The 21215-nt window shown below is 36.4% G+C and overlaps 1 protein-coding gene across 2 annotated transcripts in view; it reads left to right on the top strand.

The window, feature by feature from the left end:
• The window catches only part of DACH1 (dachshund family transcription factor 1), a 397236-nt gene that overhangs the window by 227217 nt on the left and 148804 nt on the right, over window positions 1-21215 (top strand). The window contains exon 4 of one of the 2 annotated variants that reach the window (XM_049647052.1): window positions 12412-12577. In XM_049647052.1, coding sequence (XP_049503009.1) covers window positions 12412-12577 — 166 coding nt within the window. The remainder of the gene's footprint in view (window positions 1-12411; window positions 12578-21215) is intronic. The other variant, XM_049647053.1, reaches the window with a different exon arrangement.

Raw genomic sequence — 21215 nt, 5'->3', positions numbered from 1 at the left:
AACCCATTCGGAATTAGGAACCAGTTTCTGGTCATTATGTGGTAACCTTTGTGAATAACAATAATGTTTTTAATTTCATTTTGCTTAAGTCACGTTATAAGTTTGGAATGCCATCACTCATTGCTGAAAGAGTGCTTTCCCAGGTGTCTCTCTCATTTTTCTATGTATTCTTTTAAGAATTGTTTAGGAAGATTGAGAAAAATCTTTGCTCCATCTGTGAAACTATTTTATTGGAATTGCCTAATTACTACAGAACAGATACACGTACTTTCAGACTCAGAACTGATGTTTGTTTCAGTCTTCAACTCAGTGGAGGTAGAGAAATGTGTACACAGCACAGGTCCGTGTTTCTCATAAAGCTGTTGTGATTAGCTGGTTGTTTAAATTACTAATTGACATGCAGGAGTTGAATGCTTGAGAGAAGTGTTTTAGTTTTAGTTTGGTTCTTTTTCAATTAGCTTAAATTATTTAAGGTGAATAAATCTACTGCAGTGATTTCGTTTCTTTTAATAGAATCTCATGGTACAACATAAATTAGGTCAAGAGAAGCCACTGGATCAGTATAACTACAGACTTTGCTCCAAAAGTAAGGGCTATAAGGAAGATTGAAGATTTGCTGTGATTTACAGTTGTTTTGAAATAAAGTGAGTTTCTATGAGAATACACAAAAGACTCACATTTCTTGCCATCTTAGGAATTAAGTGGTTCTTTCTGTCATTATGATTTTTGTAGCAAAAAAGGAAACATGAGTAATAACAACCATTGGTAGTCATTCGTCCACAACCACCTTCTCTGTTCCTAGGTGAGCTGGGTTGCATATACTAATGCAACCTCAGAAGGGAAATCGTTTTAAAGATAGATGGCATTTATTTCTTGAGCGATAAACTACAAGATTGCCTCAAAATCAGACAATTTAAGTGGTTTTTGTGCTAAAAATAATTAAGTTAGTTGACTATGATTACAATGAGGTGCCAAGGTAGAGACTTCATCTGTTTAACGGCCCACTGTCTAGGAGATGGCAATCACTTGAGACTATGAACTATAACAGATATTTCTTTTGTAATTTCCCTATCACATGGCAGTACGTATTCTTCTAAATCAATTAGGATTGTTCTTTTCTGTAATCCAACTTTAAAACTTCAACCAAAAACCTGTTTTTCCAAGTACTACAACTGGCCTATCACCATTCACATTTTCCTTGTAAACAAATGAGGAAAATAGCTAACTTTTAGGCTGATTATGCCGATTCAATGAAATGTTGACGTAAATATTAAAACTTAATGACAAAAGGGTGAAGAATATACTGCCTCAACTAGTCCCTCTGTTCCTGTTGCTTTTCAGTGAACATGGCTGTCTGTTGTTCCCAACCCAGACCCTGACTTCTGTTTACAAAGTGATTGTGTGTGTGTGTATAATTACATTTCTTCCTGAGTCTTTCCTTGGAAAAAAAAAAGTATATATTACTATATCAGAAAAAGTGTGTTGTCACACCTTTTCCAGTTACTTCTATTGGATAACTCCCCACAAACAAGACTTTCATGTAAGAAATGGCCACCTCTACAACACTTTTTTCTTATCTCCTCTCCCCTTCTCACCAACAACCGCATGCTACCTGATTTCTAGAAAGAGAAAAAAAAAAAAAGCGACTTACTGAAGTATCAAAGGATTTAGGAGAGGATTTACATGGTGTTGAGAAACATAGTTGAACATTTGGGGAGATTATTCTTAGGCTAAAATGCCAATGAGGTGACTCTTTTGCAGGAAATTAAATTTATGACACCATTTCCTCTTTTCACTTATTGTACTGCCTGAACTGTCACCGATATATTGACAAGTAGCCTCTTTAAAAAACATCCTTTCAGAATGTCACACACTGTCAGTTATTCTCAGGCTAGTACGAAGCACCTGCCTGGAGTCAATGCACTGAGTAATTTGGGGTGATTGAGTCACGTGAGTAGTAAAATGAATTGCTCCTTAGACAAACATGAGGACATCTAAAGAACAGTTTATTGGAGATGGAATAATAATAAGGGTGCTTTAAGGAAAATTGGAGTCAAAGTTTACCTATTTCTGTTTGTTTCTATTTAGAGTTTGTTCTATATTCAGGACATAGGAAAATAATTATTTGCTCTTCTCTTTGGTTCTTGTTGTGCTGTAAATAGAGGACTCAGGCTAATATAAATACTGTATTTTACCTGTAGTCCAGGTTGAAAGCTTTGTGCACAAAGTGGAAAGACCATTGTTTCTGTGGCAGATATATTCTAAATTCTATAAAACTGAATTCCAAATGAGCAATTTGGTCAGGTTTCTAAATGAAGTCAGCTTTTACTTTCTTTTTTTTTTAATATATGAAATTTATTGTCAAATTGGTTTCCATTCAGCTTTTACTTTTGACATCATCTGAGCATCTATACCCTTGACTTCCTATGCTGTCTATAAGCTACTTGAGCAAAGGGGATTCATTTTCTTTCAGTGATCCCTTGGTTTACAGTATTCTGTACTTTTCTTTTTACATTTATTGACAGAGTCAGTGTGGTCAATGCTGCACTGGGAGTTAAGGGAATTGGGATCACTCTATCATTATTTAATGGTGTGACTTTATAGAAATGATTAACCTCACTGACCTTAAGTTTCATCATCAGTAAAATAAAAGGGTCGCATTAGATAGTCTTTTTCGTCTCCATGTTTTATAAGTCTAGACCCTGAGTGGCTGTTAACTATTTTTCTAAAGACAGTAATGTTAACAGATGGAGTAAAAGTGAGAATTTTATATTCAAGACCTTTTTGTGCCCGAGTTCAACGTTTTAAAAATTACCTATTTTCTTATTTTAAACCATAGTAATTTAAAATTTTGAATTAATTGTGCTTCAGCTTGATTCTGTGAGTTAGTGATCAGAAGTTGAATGTTTCAAAAACTTCCATGGAGGGGCGCCTGAGTGGCTCGGTTGGTTAAGCATAAGACTCTTGGCTTTTTAGCTCAGGTCGTCATCTCACGGTTCATGAGATGGAGCCCTGCGTCAGGCTTTGTGCTGACGGCACGGAGCTTGCTTGCGATTGTCTCTCTCCCTCTTTCTCTGCCCCATCCAACTCTCTCTCTCAAAAAAAAAAAAAAAAAAAAAAAAAAAAAAGGAAAGAATTGAAAAAAATTGAAACAAATTCCTCAGTGATTTAACACATGGCCAAATAACATAACATCTCCATGGTGTTCCCTCCACCGACTTCAACTACTATTCCTTTGCTCTGAGGGCTTGCGATTTTAAGCTATTCAGAATAAGAATGCTAAATTTGATGTCTATTTGGTTGATTATTATTATCAATATTATAATAAACTCTTTCCATATGTATCTCCAAATTAGTGGGGGGTTTTGTTAATCCAAACATTTAAAAAATCTAATTAAATCAATTGAAGAGCTGAAAACTGGTGTAGGGAGTGTTTCCATTAATGGCCTTAAAGATCAATTTCCCTTTTCTCTGCAGAATATAAATGTGTTTTAAAGGGCAAGAAAAGTCAGTCTAATGGACATTAGGAGACACATTCACATTCAAAATCTTCAGTCTATTCTGATTCACAATTAAGTTGCTTATTCCAGTTGCTTATCATGTCTGTTATTAATCATTCAAGGGTGAGGACAGGTATATTTCAATCACAATTTCCCTTTATTTAGAAAGTATCGAAAAAATAAATAACTGAAAATTAGTGTCAGTTTTTTAGACAGCTGGTATTTAAACAAGGATTGGAAGAAAACAGGGTGAAAAGGGGTACTGGTATTTTTAAGTCGTTATATTGAGCCAAAAGTTCTTCTAAGACTTGGAGTGATTTCAGCTGAGTTGTAATTCAAACTTATATGGAGCTTACAATGCACCTTCCACCGAGTTTTGCAAAGAGTCTATAGGAACTGTCAGGAGCAGAAAGATTACTTCACAGTAATGACTGTTGAATTGAACTATGCTTTTTGATGTTTTACTTTCTGAATTGAATTGTTGGACAAGATTAATTGCACACAGTGAGAGTTTTAAATGAATGGCTATGTAAAGCATTAAGTTTCTCTGTATGCCACTTGGGGGGGAGGGCAGCCAGGAGGTTTAAATGAATAAATGCATTTAATGTGCAAAATGCCTGGGCTAATTTTAAAACTCTTTTACTAACATCCTTTATTGAAAATAGAAACCTACTTTATTCGTCTGTCTTGGTTATATTGCTGTGGTTGAAGTAATTTAATATTCCTGCTTTCCACTAATCTTCTAGTTCAACAGAAGTAAACAATAGGTTTCATAAATTAAAAATACACTCTTCTGAACATGCTTATAAGATTAAAAAAAAACAAGGCAGTAAACATTTATGACTGAAACAAACTAGATTGTTCAAATACTGCCATGATGTATCATGTATATCAATATGGCACTGATATCAGTTAGAATGCAAACAAGGTTTTAAATGATGTGCCCCTTCATTTCAGCTGGAGAATCCGCTTCACACCATCTGCCTATCAGATGGTTAGGAACCAGGACTGCGTATTAATGCCACATGTTCGATTTTCCTCCTTCTTGTAATGGTTAGATTCATATTGCTAATAGCTGTGCATGAGCACTGTCGATGAAATTTCTGTGACGGTGGAGTGATGAGATATTTATAAGCCGCCTGTCTCCCTGAATAATCAGTAGGAAGAATGCCAGACATAAATAACTTATCAATTCCAGAATATTAATAATAACTACCATTGGCTATAATCTACTGCATCTTTAAAATGGTTTCTTCTAAATTTGGGTGAAGTGACATAGACTAATAAAAAGTCTATCATATAGAAGCTTTGACTGCTTACTATCTCTTACATATAACTCATTTTATTTAACCATTAGCTTTTGGGAAATACATTTTATATGGAATGTGATGTAAAAGTAGACAACATATCAAACATTTGGAAGTCATCTTGATGTCTTTGAAACCAAAGATCAAAGATTGGACCTTTCAAGTTAATGAGCAAACAAACAGATCAGAGAAAGAATTTGACAGCAATATGTCTCTTTTATTGATATTTATAATCTATAGTTGTAATCTACTCTTTATCACTAGGAGTACTAACTTATTTGAAAGAAATAGAATGGGGATATTTTTCCTTATTTTAGAAAGGCTGGTCAGGATTGTATATGGCATTTGAAAGATTTAAAGGCTGTTTTGATAAAAGTTGAAAGCAGAAGAGAAATGCTATCTTTGCAAAGTAAAATAAGGCTCTTAAGTGGTGACAATGCCTGCCTCTCTTCCAAATGATAAACCCATGGATTGGTTTTAGGATATTGAATTTGAAGTGGGGAAGGCTTTGTATCAATAGAGCACAGAGGGGAGATTTAGTGATTTTAAGATAAATGTGATCAATGTAGACTACTAAATGAAATGTTTAGATAGAGGCATGGGTTTTAGATTTCCATTTGTCAAGTGGCTAAATTCTCACTCCACACTGTTAGGTTGCTTCTGTCGTAGTTGCATTTTTGTGAGTAACTGAACAGGGGTAAAACTAGACATAAGGACATGATGGATATTCTGGGTTACTTGATAATATTTACTACCATTTGTGGAGGGCTTAGTATGTGCCCATGCTGTTGCATATATTATCTTGCCTTTATTCTCCACAACATCCCTATCAAGTCAGAATTGATATCTCTGTTTTAAAGATGAGAATTTTGAAGTCTTAGGAATTATATAACTTGCAGCAGTATCCCAGATAAATTTGATGCATGTTGTCCAAAGTTTGTATGGCTTTTGGAGTGCTGCTTTTTAACCATCACGTATTTACCCTCTACATGATAGATAGGTTAGGTAACTAGTAATTTCCATGACAGTAACTAAAGATTTTAGCAGAGCATCAAAAAGTGAAAGTAAAAGAAATCTATAAGCCAAGATTAAAAAAACCAAACTTTTAACAGTATGCGGTTAGAAAAGTAATACAGAATTTTCTCTGAAGGAGCAGATCAGAATGAAGCCCACAGAAATGAGTCTGTATCATAATTCGGACAACAATGTGAAAAGTGTTTTAAAATTCTGTGTAAAAGCCTATTTATTCTTTTAAATTGTAAATGTAGAGATAGGGAGATTTAATAGGAAAGAAAAAGAAACCTAAATCTTTTTGCATGATATAAGGCTTATGGTCTTTAACCTAGTTTTGATATACAATCCCTTTCGTGAGGGCCAACTGGAGGTCTGGCAGTGTACAAACTATGACTTACTATCCTTTCTGTGAAGGAAAATGTCTTTTTTTAACAAAATGTTTCTTAGTCCATTATCTTATTAGTGCCAAATGAGTTTTAAGAATACATTTAAGTGTCTCCATTGTTAATTACATTGGATTTAGAATGTTTTTTAATATTCTTAAAAAATATTTATTTACTTGTGAGAGAGAGAGCAAAGGGCCGAAAGAGAAGGGGACAGAGGATCCCAAGCAGGCTCCGTGCTGACAGCAGAGAGCCCAACATGGAGCTTGAACTCACAGACAGTGAGATCATGACCTGAGCTGAGGTCGGGTGCTTAACCCACTGAGTCATCCAGGTGCCCCTGGATTTAGAATCTTTTCAAATAAAATGAAATTATTTCATATTTGACTTGTCAGTTCAGTACGTGTTTCTGTTTTGGTGTATGAGATACTTTCACTGTGCTCTGAGAGCATAAAAAAGTGAGTTTGGTGAGGTAAGATAGGTGGGTTAATCATTCCTTAGTGTAAGAGATCATTCATTTGTTCCTTCCTCATATGACGATACACACACATTCTCTCTCTCTCTCTCTCTCTCTCTCTATCTATCTATCTCTATATATTTGTTATGTTTCCCCCAATGAGAGAAAGAATTCTTACCAATTCAAGAATCCAAAGTGATTACCCAAGCTTTTCAGTAACAGTTATTGTACATGCCAAATAGATTCATGCATGTAAGTGGTTGCTGCAGTTGCTGCAGTTAGTAATGTACATGACCGCTGCATCAATAACATACCGACGTACTGCATTACGTGGCTTACCTTTTCACTTCCGCCGTGGTAGGCCAAAGGCACACGAAGATTCATTTTTATAAAAGTCTGCGTCCCACTAGAGCAGTACATCTCAAACTATGATTCCTTCGTCCAGCCTGATTTTGTGTTTTAACAAGTTCCCTTGTTGATTCTGAAGCACACTCACTTTTGAAAACAACTGTAATGATCTACTCAGTTAAGAAACTTTGATTATGAGATGCAGACACACTTTAGTGTAAATTGCTGTCCTTAAATAATCTAAGGGCAGTAAGCCCTCAGAATCAACCTGTTTGTTGAAAGGTAAAAACACAGATTCCTCAGCCCATCCCAGACAGTCTGTGACTGTGTCTTTGGAGAAGATAACCTCTAACTACCATGCATGATGGCTGGATTTGATGTTGACTCTCAGTTTAAGAAATACTGAATTACCTAAGTCTGAGATAAAAATGGTTCATCTTGCTTGGGAAGGATTAAAAGCAGTGGTAAATTTGCAATATAATGTACTTCAAGGTGGGCTACTGAAGGAGGACATAACAAAAATTCTCACTTAAGAAAGGGTGAGTGAGGGCTGCCTGGGTGGCTCTGTTGGTTAAGGGTCCCAGGTCATGATCTCACAGCTCTTGAGTTCAGGCCCCTGATCAGGCTCTGTGCATCCGGCTCTCAGAGCCTGGAGCCCGCTTCGGATTCTGTGTCTCCCTCTCTCTCTGTCCCTCCCCTGCTCGCTGTCTGTCTGTCTCTCTCTCTCAAAATAAACATTAAAAAAAAAAAAGAAGAAAAGGGTGAGGCAGGGAGGTAAATGTTAGGGGTTCCCAGTATTTACACAAGTAGGCAATTCTTGGTTACATGAAAATGTTTTCACAGTTTGAATTCTCTATAAAGTATAGACCAAAAGCTAGACTTATTTTGTGAATTTATAACAATTTTTTTTTTCAAAGACAACTTCATTTTGGAGCAAAATATACAATGGGACTTCTTTCTAAGAGCAAGTTGGGGGGGGGGCGGGATTTGAGAATTACATCAGAGATTTGAAAGGGCCATTGCAAGGCCAACAGGAAGTGCAATAAATACAGAGGGCGGATGAGCCTTTTGTGATCCTCTCCAGCCCTAGGCAGATGTAGCTTGGGAGAGTCATGCTTTATATTAAATTAATGAAATTTGCTGCTCCTAATATATTCACATTGATTGTAACATAAACATAATGCTTTAAATTACTTACATAGATATTGTCAAAAGAGTGACCATATTTCTCCTGTGGCTTTCCAAGTAGTCTAGTCTCAGAAGTGTTTTTTCATTCTGTGAGAATTTGTGGCAGGCATTGTGGTAGATGTTTGGGATACATATATTAAGGAAGTATTTCTGTCCTTTTGGTGTTATAACCTAGTTAGAGGAGCTGGCTTTAAACGTAACCTCCCCCCTCCTAAAAAAGAGCATTAAAGAAGTCAAGAGTTTCTCTGCTCAGATTGCACATTGTAGTGTCCTGAGGAACAGTAAACTCAACCCCAAAATATACAGATGCAGCAGTCCCAGCCAGAATCCTCACAGGGTAGGGTTCAGCTATTTGCAAGGCTTAAAAGCTCCACGAGTGATTCTGATGCACAAAGGACGGTAGAGTCACATACACAAACCAGTGGATGGCTAGCTCTACTCTTGAGGAGTAGGGAAGGTCAGCTCTTTAAAAGAAGTATGTTTTGGAGTGCCTGGATGGCTCACGTTGGTTAAACGCCTTTCTTAGGCTCAGGTCATGATCTCAGTTTCTGAGTTTGAGCCCCACATTGGGCTCTCTGCTGTCAGCACAGAGCCCACTTCAGAGCCCACTGTCCCCCTCTCTTCCTGCCCCTCCCCAACTCATGCTCTTTCTCTATCAAAAATAAAGAAATACATATATTTTTTTTTATTTGAAAGAAGTATATTTTGAGCTGATTCTTGAAATGTTGATAGCTATTTCTCAGGTAGATTGAAGAGTTAGGAACCTGAGCTCACTTCTCCTAGAGCATAATATTTACGCCATCAGATAAGGGACACAGGCTGGTTTGGGGTAGGGGCAGGGACAGGGATTAGGGAGCTTTTCTAGAAGTGGGAACAACCTGGACACAGTCTGGCTTGGAAGAAGGAATGTAGTCCATTTGAGGAAATGGGAGAAGGCTGAAGTGTCTATAGCACAAAGAGGAAGTGGGACCTGGGCAAACACACAGTGCTACATGGACAGGCAGGGGACTGAGCATGAAGGGCCCTGACAGCCATGTGAAGTGCCCCACTTGCTTCTAAGAGTAGGCATTGAATGTCATGATTGGATTTTCCTTTCTACAAGATTATGTTGACTGCTGTATGAGTAGTAAGAGGTTGGAAACGGGGAAAGGGGAAGCTGTTGAGAGGCTATTGCAGGACTCCACTGAAGAAAAGGCAGCAGCTGGCACTAGAGGGAGCCGGGAAAATGGAGAAAATTGCTTGAATTTGAAAGCTATTAAAGTGTTAGAATTGTGAGCCAGGTGAGTTAGTGGAACTAAAATCAGCAACTGCTGAAAATGTCATAGTTTTTTTTTTTTTTTTTCCTGCCTTCATTAAACTAGACTAACAATTCGGTATTTAAAAGTATTATAGCCTGGGTGGTTCATTTGGTTGGACGTCCCACTCTCGATTTTGGGTCCATTCATGATCTTGGTGTCATGGAATCGAGCCCCATGTTGGGCTCCATGCTGAGCATGGAGTCTGCCTGAGATTCTCTCTCTCTCTCTCTCTCTCTCTCTCTCTCTCTCTCCCTCCCTCCCCCTGTCTCCTTCTGTGGCTCTCCCTCCCTCTCAAATAAAAATAAAAATAGTGCAATACTTCTTATAAAAAATTATTAGATAGTTCAGTTTTATCATGTATGGGTCACACACTTCTAGGAGTCCCCCTTATCTGCAGTTTCCTTTCCCCAGTTTGGTCAACCATGGCCTGGAAGCAGATGATCCTCTTTCTGAAAAATCATCAGAAGGTCAATAGGAGCCTAATGCCAGGTCACAGTGCTTGTGTCATTCACCTTACTTCATCTCATCATTTAGGCAATTTATCATCTCACATCATCATAAGAAGTGTGAGTGCAGTACAATGAGATATTTTGAGGGAGAGAGAGACTGCATTCACATAACTTTTATTACAGTATATTGTTGTAATTGTTCTATTTTATTGTTGTGAATCTCTTTCTGCCTAATTTATAAATTAAAGTTTGTCATATGTATGTATGTATAGAAAAAAAGCATGGTATACCTAAGATTCAGTACTATCTGTAGTTTCAGGCAATGGGGGGGGTGTCTTGGAACATGTCTCCCATGGATAGAGGGGGAACCACTGTATACCTTTTGAAATTTGTATTAGAAATGTAAAACCGTGGGGATAAACTGCCAAGTGGACAAGTAGAAGAGTACCATTCATAAGATCAGGTAAATAAAATTATAAAAAAAATATTTTTAAAAGTCAAGGGTTAAAGAGAGAAGTAAGATTCTTCTAGCTAAGGGGGCTATGGCCAGTCCACCATATCCTGCAGGAATCATGGCTAGGACTGGACTTTTTGAGGAACTAGAATACCTAGTGTTTAATAGCATGATGTGGCCTTCTTCACATAGTCTATCTCATTTAATCCTCATATTATCCCTTTGTGAATAGAATGAATTTACAGGTGAAGAAACAATATTCAAAAAGGCTTTATGGCTGGTCTAAGGCTATATCATGCATAGTTATGTTTCAAATTCAGTAGAATTTGATTCAGATCTATATAATAATAACAGTCAGATCTCAAGTTGTAGTTTTATCTTCCTTATTTGAATACAAGATATACCTGCTGCATAAAGCAAAGATAAAGACCCTGGAAGTGTTATACAGTAGAGATGAGGCCACACCGGGTAATGAAGGGAAGGGACACGTAGGATAGTCACATTTGTGACAAGGCAAAATCGAGGAAGAGAGAGTTGCTGGGAAACATGAGAATTTTAACAGGAAAGAAAATGTTCTGAAACACCTTTGAAGGAAATGAGTAACTGGGGAGTAAATTCAATCATAGGAAGATGAGAGAATCCGTTCAAGTTGGGACTTAAAAGGCAACAAATGTACAGTGTAGACCCAGATGAATTCTTTGAGTTTACATCAGTGCCTTTTTAGAGGGTGGTTATCAGTTTTTCACTCAAAGATCCATTCTGAAGGTCTTGTTGCATTGGGCTAAAAGACCTCTTTGGTCTGATCTGAAGGAAAGGTGAGCTCTCCTAACATCTACAAAAAAAAAAAAAAAAAAAAAAAAAAAAAAAAAAAAAGCAGAGATTTCTAGGGGGAAAAAAAAGACTTTCTTATAATTTCCGAGGCTGTAACATTTGCTGTAGAAACTAGAAGCGATGATTAGTGGGGAGGAAAAGAGGAGAGAGGTGTTCAGTCTCTAATCCACCAGCTGGAAGTGGAAATAAATCACACAGATAAATTCAAACCCAGTTGAAGCACCGTAGTCAGAAACTCTGAAGCAGCCATAGCAAAAAGAGTATGGGGAGCAGGGATATCTATATCCTCTCCTAGACTGCTAAAGTTTCAGAATTAGGGGAGATTATTCAGGTATTGCAGTGTCTGCCATTTTACAGGAGAGAGATGCCAGGATAAAGTTAACTCACTTGGTAAAACTTCACACGTTTAAGGAAAGCAAACCACTCCCTTCCTCCAAAACCTCTCTGGCTATCTATAGCCTGTACATAAAGCATGGCCTTAGCTTTCTGCTCTTCCATAATCTGGCCTCAAATTCTATTTCTAGTCTCACGTCCATTCCTATCTACCTCCTGTCTTCTGGATGAACAGAGGTGAACTGTTCTGGACAGACATGGCACAGTGGTTAAAAGTGTTAACCCTGGGGCTAGAAGGCTGGGGGATGAGAGGTCAGGGAAGTGAGCTGTGGAGCAAGGCCATTCCAGACAAAGGGAGTGGTATGTGTGAAAGCACAGAAGAAGCAGGGTATGTACGCGTATCGGTGGCATGTTCAGGTAGCTGGAGGGGGGCCTGAGGATGCGGAAATGGAGTGATTAGGTAGGTTTACATTTTTTAGTGAAAGGTTTTATGAATTGAGCTGAGCAGTTCAGACTCCCGCCTCCAGGCAGCTGTAGAGGATTTTAAGCAGAGAATAACATATTCTAATTGATCTGTTTGAGAGAGAATTCTGGATGCATTTCTACTCCTCTCCTTCTATGTATGAATTATGTCTCTGCTAATATTTGGTTTGAGAGTTTACAGTGCATCCTCCCCATTATAGCAATGCTGTTTCATTGGCTAGTCGGGAATGAATATATGTTATCAGAGTGTGGCATGAAGGAATCAGATCCTCTAATATGTTTGTATGTGTGCTCTACAAAGTACATGGACTACTACATGAAAAGATCAGAATGTGAATTACCTTGTTTTTAATTTATTCTGTTAAGGTCTGACAGCAGCAGCTGCAGCAGCGGCCGCTGCTACCAACGCAGCCATCGCCGAAGCAATGAAGGTGAAAAAAATCAAATTGGAAGCCATGAGCAACTATCATGCCAGTAATAACCAACATGGAGCAGATTCTGAAAATGGCGACATGAATTCAAGTGTTGGTAAGTTTTATGTTCACGGAAACTTTTGTGATCATGTCGCTACCAAATTACTTTTTTTTCCAGAACAAAACTATTCGTTTTTAGCTTCAAACACAGGGTATATTTTGGAGATACGATTTTGTCCCTCTAACAACATGCACTCTGACTAAATAATTAACGACATAATTTTTTGCTATATGATCAACTTCATGTAGGCAACTTCTAACACTTAGTTCACATCTTTTGTACCACAATTAAGTGCTAATAATCAGAATTTTAAAAGATTGATTACGGGTATGGTGACAAGAATATTTACAAAAAAACCCATACTTTATCTTTTTGATTCCTAATGGATGTGTTATCAAATACGTTTGCATCAGCAGTGGAACATATAAACTTAACCCTTTCATGTGCTGCCAAGAATAAGAATAATGTTGACAATTCATTCTTTCTATAAACAACTATAACCAATCTTTCTCGTCGTACATGTACAACTTTGAATTCTCTTGATTTTCTTTTTCTTTCATGAGATGTGGAGAAAGAGAGGAAAAATTAATAGTCACCATTTAAACCAAAACCAACACCTTTCTCTTCGCAGAATTCATTTGAGTAGTTTGTTTTTTCAGACACAACTTCAAATGTGAGTTAACTTTTTTATTGATGATATCTTTAGCATCTATGTGTTGGTGAGATAAAGCATTGTATTCCGCCACTGCACTGTATTGTTTCTCTTTAAAATGTAGAAATCCTGCTCAAATTATAATTTAACAAGAGAAATGTGGAGACCTACAAGAGATGTGTAAGATACTATATCCAACATATTTTCATGAAGGATGCAATAATTTATGGCAGTTCAATTAAATTTTCTTTTCCATGCAGTATGCTAATAGATTATTTCTTTAGATAATCAGCAGCTCTCTACTTTCTGTCTAATGTCAGATAGTTAAGGGCATGTAAGGGATTTCAGTAATAATCATTCGTACAACAGTTCCATGGAAGCATACACTAGATGTGAATGTTCGAGTAGGGAGTAATTTCTAAATATATACACAAAACACAAAACACAAACTACCATTGCTTCAGTGATGCCAAAGGGTGGCTTCTAATGTAAAAAAGGGAAAAAAAAATAAATAGAATTTTTCCATAGCACCACACAAGAGAAGTAGCAAAGGCGTGGCAATAATGCGTTTGATTTGAGAATAGGTTATAAAGAAAGTGGTGGCAATTCTTAGAAGGTTGAAAAGATGTGAAAGAGAGCCAAAGCCATGGCTTTACAGCTGGAAGGGATGAAGAAAAACATGAGGGCTTGCATTTTCAGTGCTCCTAGGGACAGGATGGAGGGCAGCGGGGTTGTTAAGGTCGTGGTTCACACACATAAATTCAGACTTTTAAACACTAAAAACAGTTTTGAAGTAAACTGAATGAATTATAATTCTCTTTTTGGAACTCTTAAGTACATTTTTTTTTTTTAAATAAGCAATCTCTTGCTTTGGCCTGTAAAGTAGAACAAAATTAGACACTTTTAAAAACAAGTAATTGGCCACTATAAATTTCAGTTACCATTGCAAAACAATCTGGAATGTTTTTAAAAATTTAGAAGAGTGAGCCTTTAATGCAGGCTGTTCTTAATAGTTGGTGTTGGGAGGAGGAATATTTAAATTAGGCAATTTAATAACGTTGAAAACAAAAGATATTAAAGCATGATATCTCTGTTTGAGTTTCCTGAGCAGCAGAGGAGAAGTTGACTTTGGAAAAACCAATAGGCATAAGATAAGGAGAACATGGCTCATAATTAGGCATTGACATACATTTAATACTTGATATTATAGGCTAACATTTGCCTAGTGACCAAATTGTGGTTTATCGTAATTATTTGAGTACATGGGCTACCATAATGACTTAAAAAAGAAACAATTTGAATTTTCCTTTTTGTGTAGTTGGAAGAAATTATCACTTTTCTTTTATCAGGGTATTTAGTTGGTAGTTTAGATTGTTTTTTAGTTTTGACCCCCGCCCCATCCAACACCAATTTGAGTCAAGAGCAGAAGTTTGAATTTTCCTACAGAGTCTTAATATTTTTAGAGTGTGTTAACATTGGTGTTACTGCTAGTCTTGAGGCATGTAGATCATTTCTGTTAGATATCTGTAGCTGATTTGGGGGTAAAATGTTGTCATTGTCATTTTTTATTCTATTCTCAAATACCATTGCCCTCTAAGAATTTATGATTTATTATACTTCCAGAGCCCATCCCCCTCCTTTTTCTAGACATCAAGACAGGAGAGTTTGGTGGAGGGGTAGGGGAGGAAGGGGAGGGAGAGTCCAGGGCACCATGGGGTTGAGCCTGCACAGACCAAAGTAGTGGCTGAGCAGAGCAGTTGCTTTATCTGGCCCCAGTCTTCTAAGATTCTGCCAGCAGTCCCTGTCTCCTGGTAAGTGTTCAGCAATTACCTCTTCTGTGGCTTTGGGAAGTTCTGTAAACTTTCTGAGCCTAACATTCCATATCTGGAAAATGGCATAATAATATCTACATCATGACAACTAAAGGAGATCCTATTTGTCAAGTGTTTCTCACTTCCTTTCTCGCTTCCTTCCCTGTTTTTCTACTCTCTGTTAGGTGTCTATTAAGCTGCAGGCCTATGGGTAAATTTTGGGGGGAGCTGTTGTGTGCATTTGATTGTCACTCATTTGGATTTTGTTGTGCATTTGATTGTCACTCATTCTAGTAACATCAAATGATGATAATACAGTCCCGGCGCTCAGGGAGCATCCAGTCTATGGGAGGGATGGCTACATAAGTAGGCAGTCATAACAGGATGTACTACATCCGGGAGCTTCAGCGGGCATGAGGTGCTTAGGAAGTGATACTGAAGCAGATGAATTCCAGGAGGGATCCCAAGAATCTCAAAGGCCTATATTTCAGAATACAAACTTACTACTCTCATGAATCTATCAATTGTCTCTTTGAAGGAGTGAAACCCCTCAGAGAGGTGCTACTTACATGATGTATCGTTGCTGCTCAGCCATGCCCAAATACAGTGACGTTTTTGAAATCAATTCAGGTTTCTTTTTTCTCTCATATTTCTCTGGCTCATGAGTTCTGTTAAAAGTTTTAGGCTTTCCTATGTAGGGACATTGTTCCCCCCTCCACCGCCACCCGGGTCGTAAGGAAATCCTTATTGCCTCAGAGAACAGATTTTGGTTTTGCCTGGTTTGATTCCATTTAGTGAGGTGAAGAGAGATTTTTTTTACTACACATGACTCCTTTTGGTTCTTATTATGAATTGTAAAAATTAGCCAAAAAAAAGGTGTTTAAAGAAATCTGTGACACTGATACATAATTATGTTATGTCCCAACTTTACATGGTAACCTTGAGCTCACATCTCTCCAACAGAATGATCACTTTAGGAAGAAGTGAGGACTTCAGGATAGATCCGAGGGAGGCATCAGCACGCTGAGTAAAATATATGGCCGTGTCTCCATTCTCCCTCATCCACAATCAATTGGATTCTTTTAGTTTAATATTTACTTGCTAAGATGAGATGCTAGTCTGCATGGTGATAAACAGTCTGCTCCTGGCATCTGAAGGTGACCTGTCAGTTCATATGGACAAATCTCCTGCTTACTGAAATGTACAAAATAAATCATTAAAGCAGGCAGGTGCTCATTCCCAGATTTAAATCACCATAGATTTATGATTTGAATTAATGCTTCATTTGGCCATAGAAATAGATGCTGAGACAAATGATATGCACTGGTTGGGGTTTCCATACTGTAGCCATCCTGATATTGATTACTGAGATGTCTTTGCAATCTCTTGTTTATATCAAGTACTATCTTGTGACAGGTTGGCTGATATGAGCTACATCGCAGATAAGAAGGAAAAATGTCCTGGATTCTTTTTAGTGGCAACACTATCCACAACATACAGGCCAGATAAATTGCTATTTTTTTGCTTTAAGAACTGATCTACATAACCAGCTTAAAAAAATGCCGTTTGGAAATTGGGACTGGGATATTGGAAAGGTAGAATTTAAAACCGGTGAACCCAAGGTCAATTCCATAGTATCTATAGCTGTGTTTTTATCTGCTTATCTTTTTTTGAGCATCATGCACATTTTTGAGGATACTAAATTAATCACAATCGATTTAATCTAAATAAAGGAAACTTATTTTTACTTCTAGTTTTTAAATGCTATATAAATATTGACATAGTGAGCATCTCAGTAGTTTCTATGTTATTTAAATACTTGCTAAACCTAGTATCTTATTCCCTTAACTAATGACAACAAAGGAAATGACTCTTTAAAGATAAATACATTAAATATTATTCCCAAGTGCAAGACTTTGTGGACTATAATTTACCAAGAGGCAGGAAAAGACTGCATTTTTACCTTCTCTTAACATTTTATTTAAGGAAAACACTATGTACACAGTTTAAAGAATACTCGGAGGATTTAAGAGGGACCTTTGCCACTAGCTAATATCTGACTCATAGAACTGGTAAACAGCTATCAACAATAGTAGATTGCTTGCTTAGTAGGAAATGAGTTCATATCTATTCAAAATGTGATCTCAAAACAGATGTCCCAAGAAAATCTCATTGTTTAAACTATAGGCAGAACCCCCTAACTGCTGTTATTTCTTTAAGGAAGTGAAGTCATCTTAAGACTTCAGAATGTCTCTTTCTGAACACTGTGGAACACAAGCAAGGGGACACTGATGCAGTGATCCACAAACTGAACACATTTCACATGCCCAAAATGTACGATTCGTTTTCGTTTTCTTAAACTTGCAATAGTTAACAACGATGTAGGAGGTTCAAGTAAACACAAGAACTTGAGTTTGGGATGAACAGCTGTGTTCTTCCATGATATTCCTTATTTGTTATTTCTGTCCATCAACCAGCAACAATAACAACAACAACAACAACAACAAAAAATGAGTGGGGAAAAAAAAAAGCCAGGCAGATAGGAGATAAAATTATCTTACCCAGCTGACCATCCCCTTATCTTTTTTTTTTTAAACCATTCCTACAGAAGTAGAATAGTTTATACTGTAGTCATTTCCTTTCTTCTAACTCACGTGTGTATTTGGAAGGAAAAAATTAATTTTATGATCTCAGGAAAAAGTCTTAGAGACCTTGAGAAAGCAAATAAAAGGAAACTGAGAACACAGGCCACCAAGCAGAGCTCTGCAGTTGCACATTGGATCCTCTGCCTTGGCAATGTTAATGAACCTCAAATCCTTCCTATAATTAGATGAGGGAATTGCTTATATTTTCAAACAGATGATGCTGCTATAATGAAACGATTGACAGGGAATTTAAGAGTGTCTACAGTAGTCATTTGGTTTCTGTTATAAAAAAAAAAAGTTTAAAAAGAAGATTGGCTTTAGACATAGGTCCTGAGAGAGGTAGTAATTTACATAGCATGCTATGACAGGTGTCTTTGTATAGTAAGGAAATAAAATGGAAGACTAGAGAAATGATGGGCAGGTACAGCAATTTTTTGGGGAGGGGTGTCCTATGCTTATTCTGCTTAGGTTCTTTAAAAGGGGCCGAGGCTCAAGAGATGGATCCGGATTGAGTGCACAGCTGTAACTGCTGATGAGCTAATTGCTCCTTATCTCTCAGCCCCATTCATCTTCATTTTTTACCAATTACTGAGAATTATCTGTGTTCTCAGTTGGATATGAGAGTTAATCCTTTTTGGTTAAGCTGGCAGTACTGTGAGCAGATTCCAAATCGGAGGGTGAAAAAGCCAGAGCAAGCTTGCTCTAAAAATGTCTCCAGTTCAATTACAGTATCACTGATTCATAAGAAATTTGCCATTGTTTAACAGATTTAATGTGGAAAGTTTTTTTTTTCAAACTTTCTTAATGTTTCTCTGCCTAACAATGATTTGTAAGATCCTTCTTCCTGTCTGATGAGTAAATTTAACAATATTAACAGCCAGGATCTTGTAAACATGGAAACACACACAGGACTACCCTAAAAGGCCAAAAAGATTCTGACATGTGAAATGAGAAATATTTTAGAACTGATAGCTGTCAATTTATATATAAACACTTTAAATCAATGCTTTTGCCCTGTGACTTCGCATATGGTGAGGGAAGTATATCCAAACATAAACCTTTTCACAAATGTCACATTAGTGGAATTTTAATGGAAGGACCACATAAGCATCTCTTAAAAGTGTAGGAACTGCCATGGTTTGTAATTCAATCGATTGTGAATAAGCCATATGGTTCACATCATTCCCTATGCAAAAGATGTCTTCATATCCTGACATTTCACACAAAATTGGTTACCCCAACATTAAAAAACTAAGAAGTGGTAAGCTACTCTTTCATAAATTTTAATGCATTTGTGGGTATTTAATATTTCTGGCATTTTCATCATTATATATTTTAAGTATGGTTATCTAATGTGAAAATATAAAGAATAAACAGCTAACTTGAAACAAAATTATCAAAAATCACTGTCTAAAATTTAAACATCTTCTAGCATGACCAAGATAAGTCCTTTTAGATGCATTCACAAACTGAGATGGGAGAGCAGGAAGCAAAATATGTCAGAAGACTTTGCTTCTAGTATAACACAGCTAATAAATAACATAGCTACTTAGATAAGTCTCTTAATTTCTCAGTTTTCTTATTAATAAATAAGCAGCTTGACGCTCAGTTACCTTCTTGGCTCTAACATTCTTTGATTTTTCAAAACACCATAGAAGATAAAAGGCAAAAAAGTATACTTTATGGTGATTTCTAAAATAAAATCTAAACCTGAAATAACATAAATGTCCAAAACAAGGCACCATTGAGTATATTTTAATATATAATTTCACATATAACTGTAACCATTACATATAATACATAAGGGTAGAACATATTTATTTTGAATGTAAGAAAAAAAGATGATATAGAATTTTATACCCTTATACTGTGTGTGTATGTGGATACACACACACACACATATATATATATATGTATATATGTATATATATATATATATATATATATCCATTTCATTAGAGTTGGAAGTAACTGGACAAGAATTTATGTTGTAATGTTCTTGTGGAAGAATTATGAATAGTTTCACAAAAAATATAAGATGGCTTTAAATTAGATTATTTTAAAATGACATGTGAGTGTGTTATAAACTAGTCATTTTATTAGGCCCTTTTTTGTGATTTTTTTCTAGAAAGTGGATGGCATCATTTTCCATTTTCTGTCATGACATTTTTGATCTTTATTGGTTATACGAAAGAATAGAAACACCAGTGATCATAACAGGTGACTGTGGAAAAAAATACATTTCTGTTTTGAAAAAAACACTTTTCTCATTAAAAAATTTTTGAGCATCTATTGCTGAATCCATGCTTATATATTAATAAAATCATTAGAGTTTGATCAGTAACAAGAACTAGCTTCTTGTGTAAATTATTAAATATATTTCACGGCATAGATAAGTGGAGTGCAGAGAATGTTTCCACTTTTTGTTCAGTGTTTGTTTCATTTGCCTGAAGTTTTTTAATTTATATGGACAGTTGAAGAACATAATTAGAAAATATTAGCCTAATGTTTTTGCTTTAGTTTTAATATTGCTTATTCCTACTAATGACAGGATAATGAAGTAAGCCTGATAATTCAAGCATTTCATATTAAGAAATGTAAATTGAATTATTTTAGTTGGTGCTCTACTCTTGTAATCATAAGACATAAGGAAATGGGATTTCTATCTACTTGGATATGTTGTATGGTAGACTCTACCACATTCCAGGAGATTGAGAGCATTTATTACAGCCTTGGAAATGCGAATTTCATTGAGGAGAGCCCTAAAATGATCGTCGTCAGTCCACACCAACATGCCATGGTGTTTAAGTAAACTTTAAAAAATAAAAGATAGTGGGAGAAAGCATTTCAGTTTAAAATAACCTCAGGCCTTGCTTAATCCTTTTAATATCAGATAACTCATTTTATTCGTTAATATGATTATTTCATCTGTTTTATATTTTAACTTCATATGATGATATATGATGAAAATAAATCTTCAACTTTGTGATCTGTAAATTATAATGTTTAGTGGTATAAATTCTCTAATATCTCAGGATGATCTGATAGAAGATTTATTCTTTGAGGTGTCACTAGGGTGTTCATGTCCAACATCAAGTTCATAAGTGTAACCCAGGGCCCCTGTCGCCAGACCTAGTGTTTCACATTTGTGTGACTGTGTTTCTTCTCTAAAGTGTCCAAATATTCCCAAATTGTACAAAGCCATTTGTATGAATCATGGCGTGTCAAATGGAATACAAAATGGAATAACTAAATGATAATAAGTAAATAATATAGTAGTTGACATAAATGCCTAAAAATGGCCATTCACTGAGAATGAAATAATGCGGCATACATAATCTTCCAGACTCTTGATGCCTCCATCCCCCCCCTGCCCCCACCAGTGAACCTCCATCATTTGGAAAATAGGAAAGAATAGAGGATTTAAATATGGTTTTCTTTAACAGCAGGTTATAATGGAAACACAGACCCTTACATTCAGTGCTGAGAGAATTACCAGTTTGATAATGATTAGGAATGTTGTTATTAAAACAGTATGTGCAGTTCATTTTCAACAGTTTTGAATTAGAGTCTGCACTAATGAAACGG

The sequence above is a fragment of the Panthera uncia genome (genome assembly GCF_023721935.1).
Source record: "Panthera uncia isolate 11264 chromosome A1 unlocalized genomic scaffold, Puncia_PCG_1.0 HiC_scaffold_16, whole genome shotgun sequence".
In the NCBI taxonomy this organism is placed as follows: Eukaryota; Metazoa; Chordata; class Mammalia; order Carnivora; family Felidae; genus Panthera; species Panthera uncia.
The sequence above is the reverse complement of the archived record's forward strand: the minus strand, read 5'-3'. Positions and strand labels throughout refer to the sequence as shown.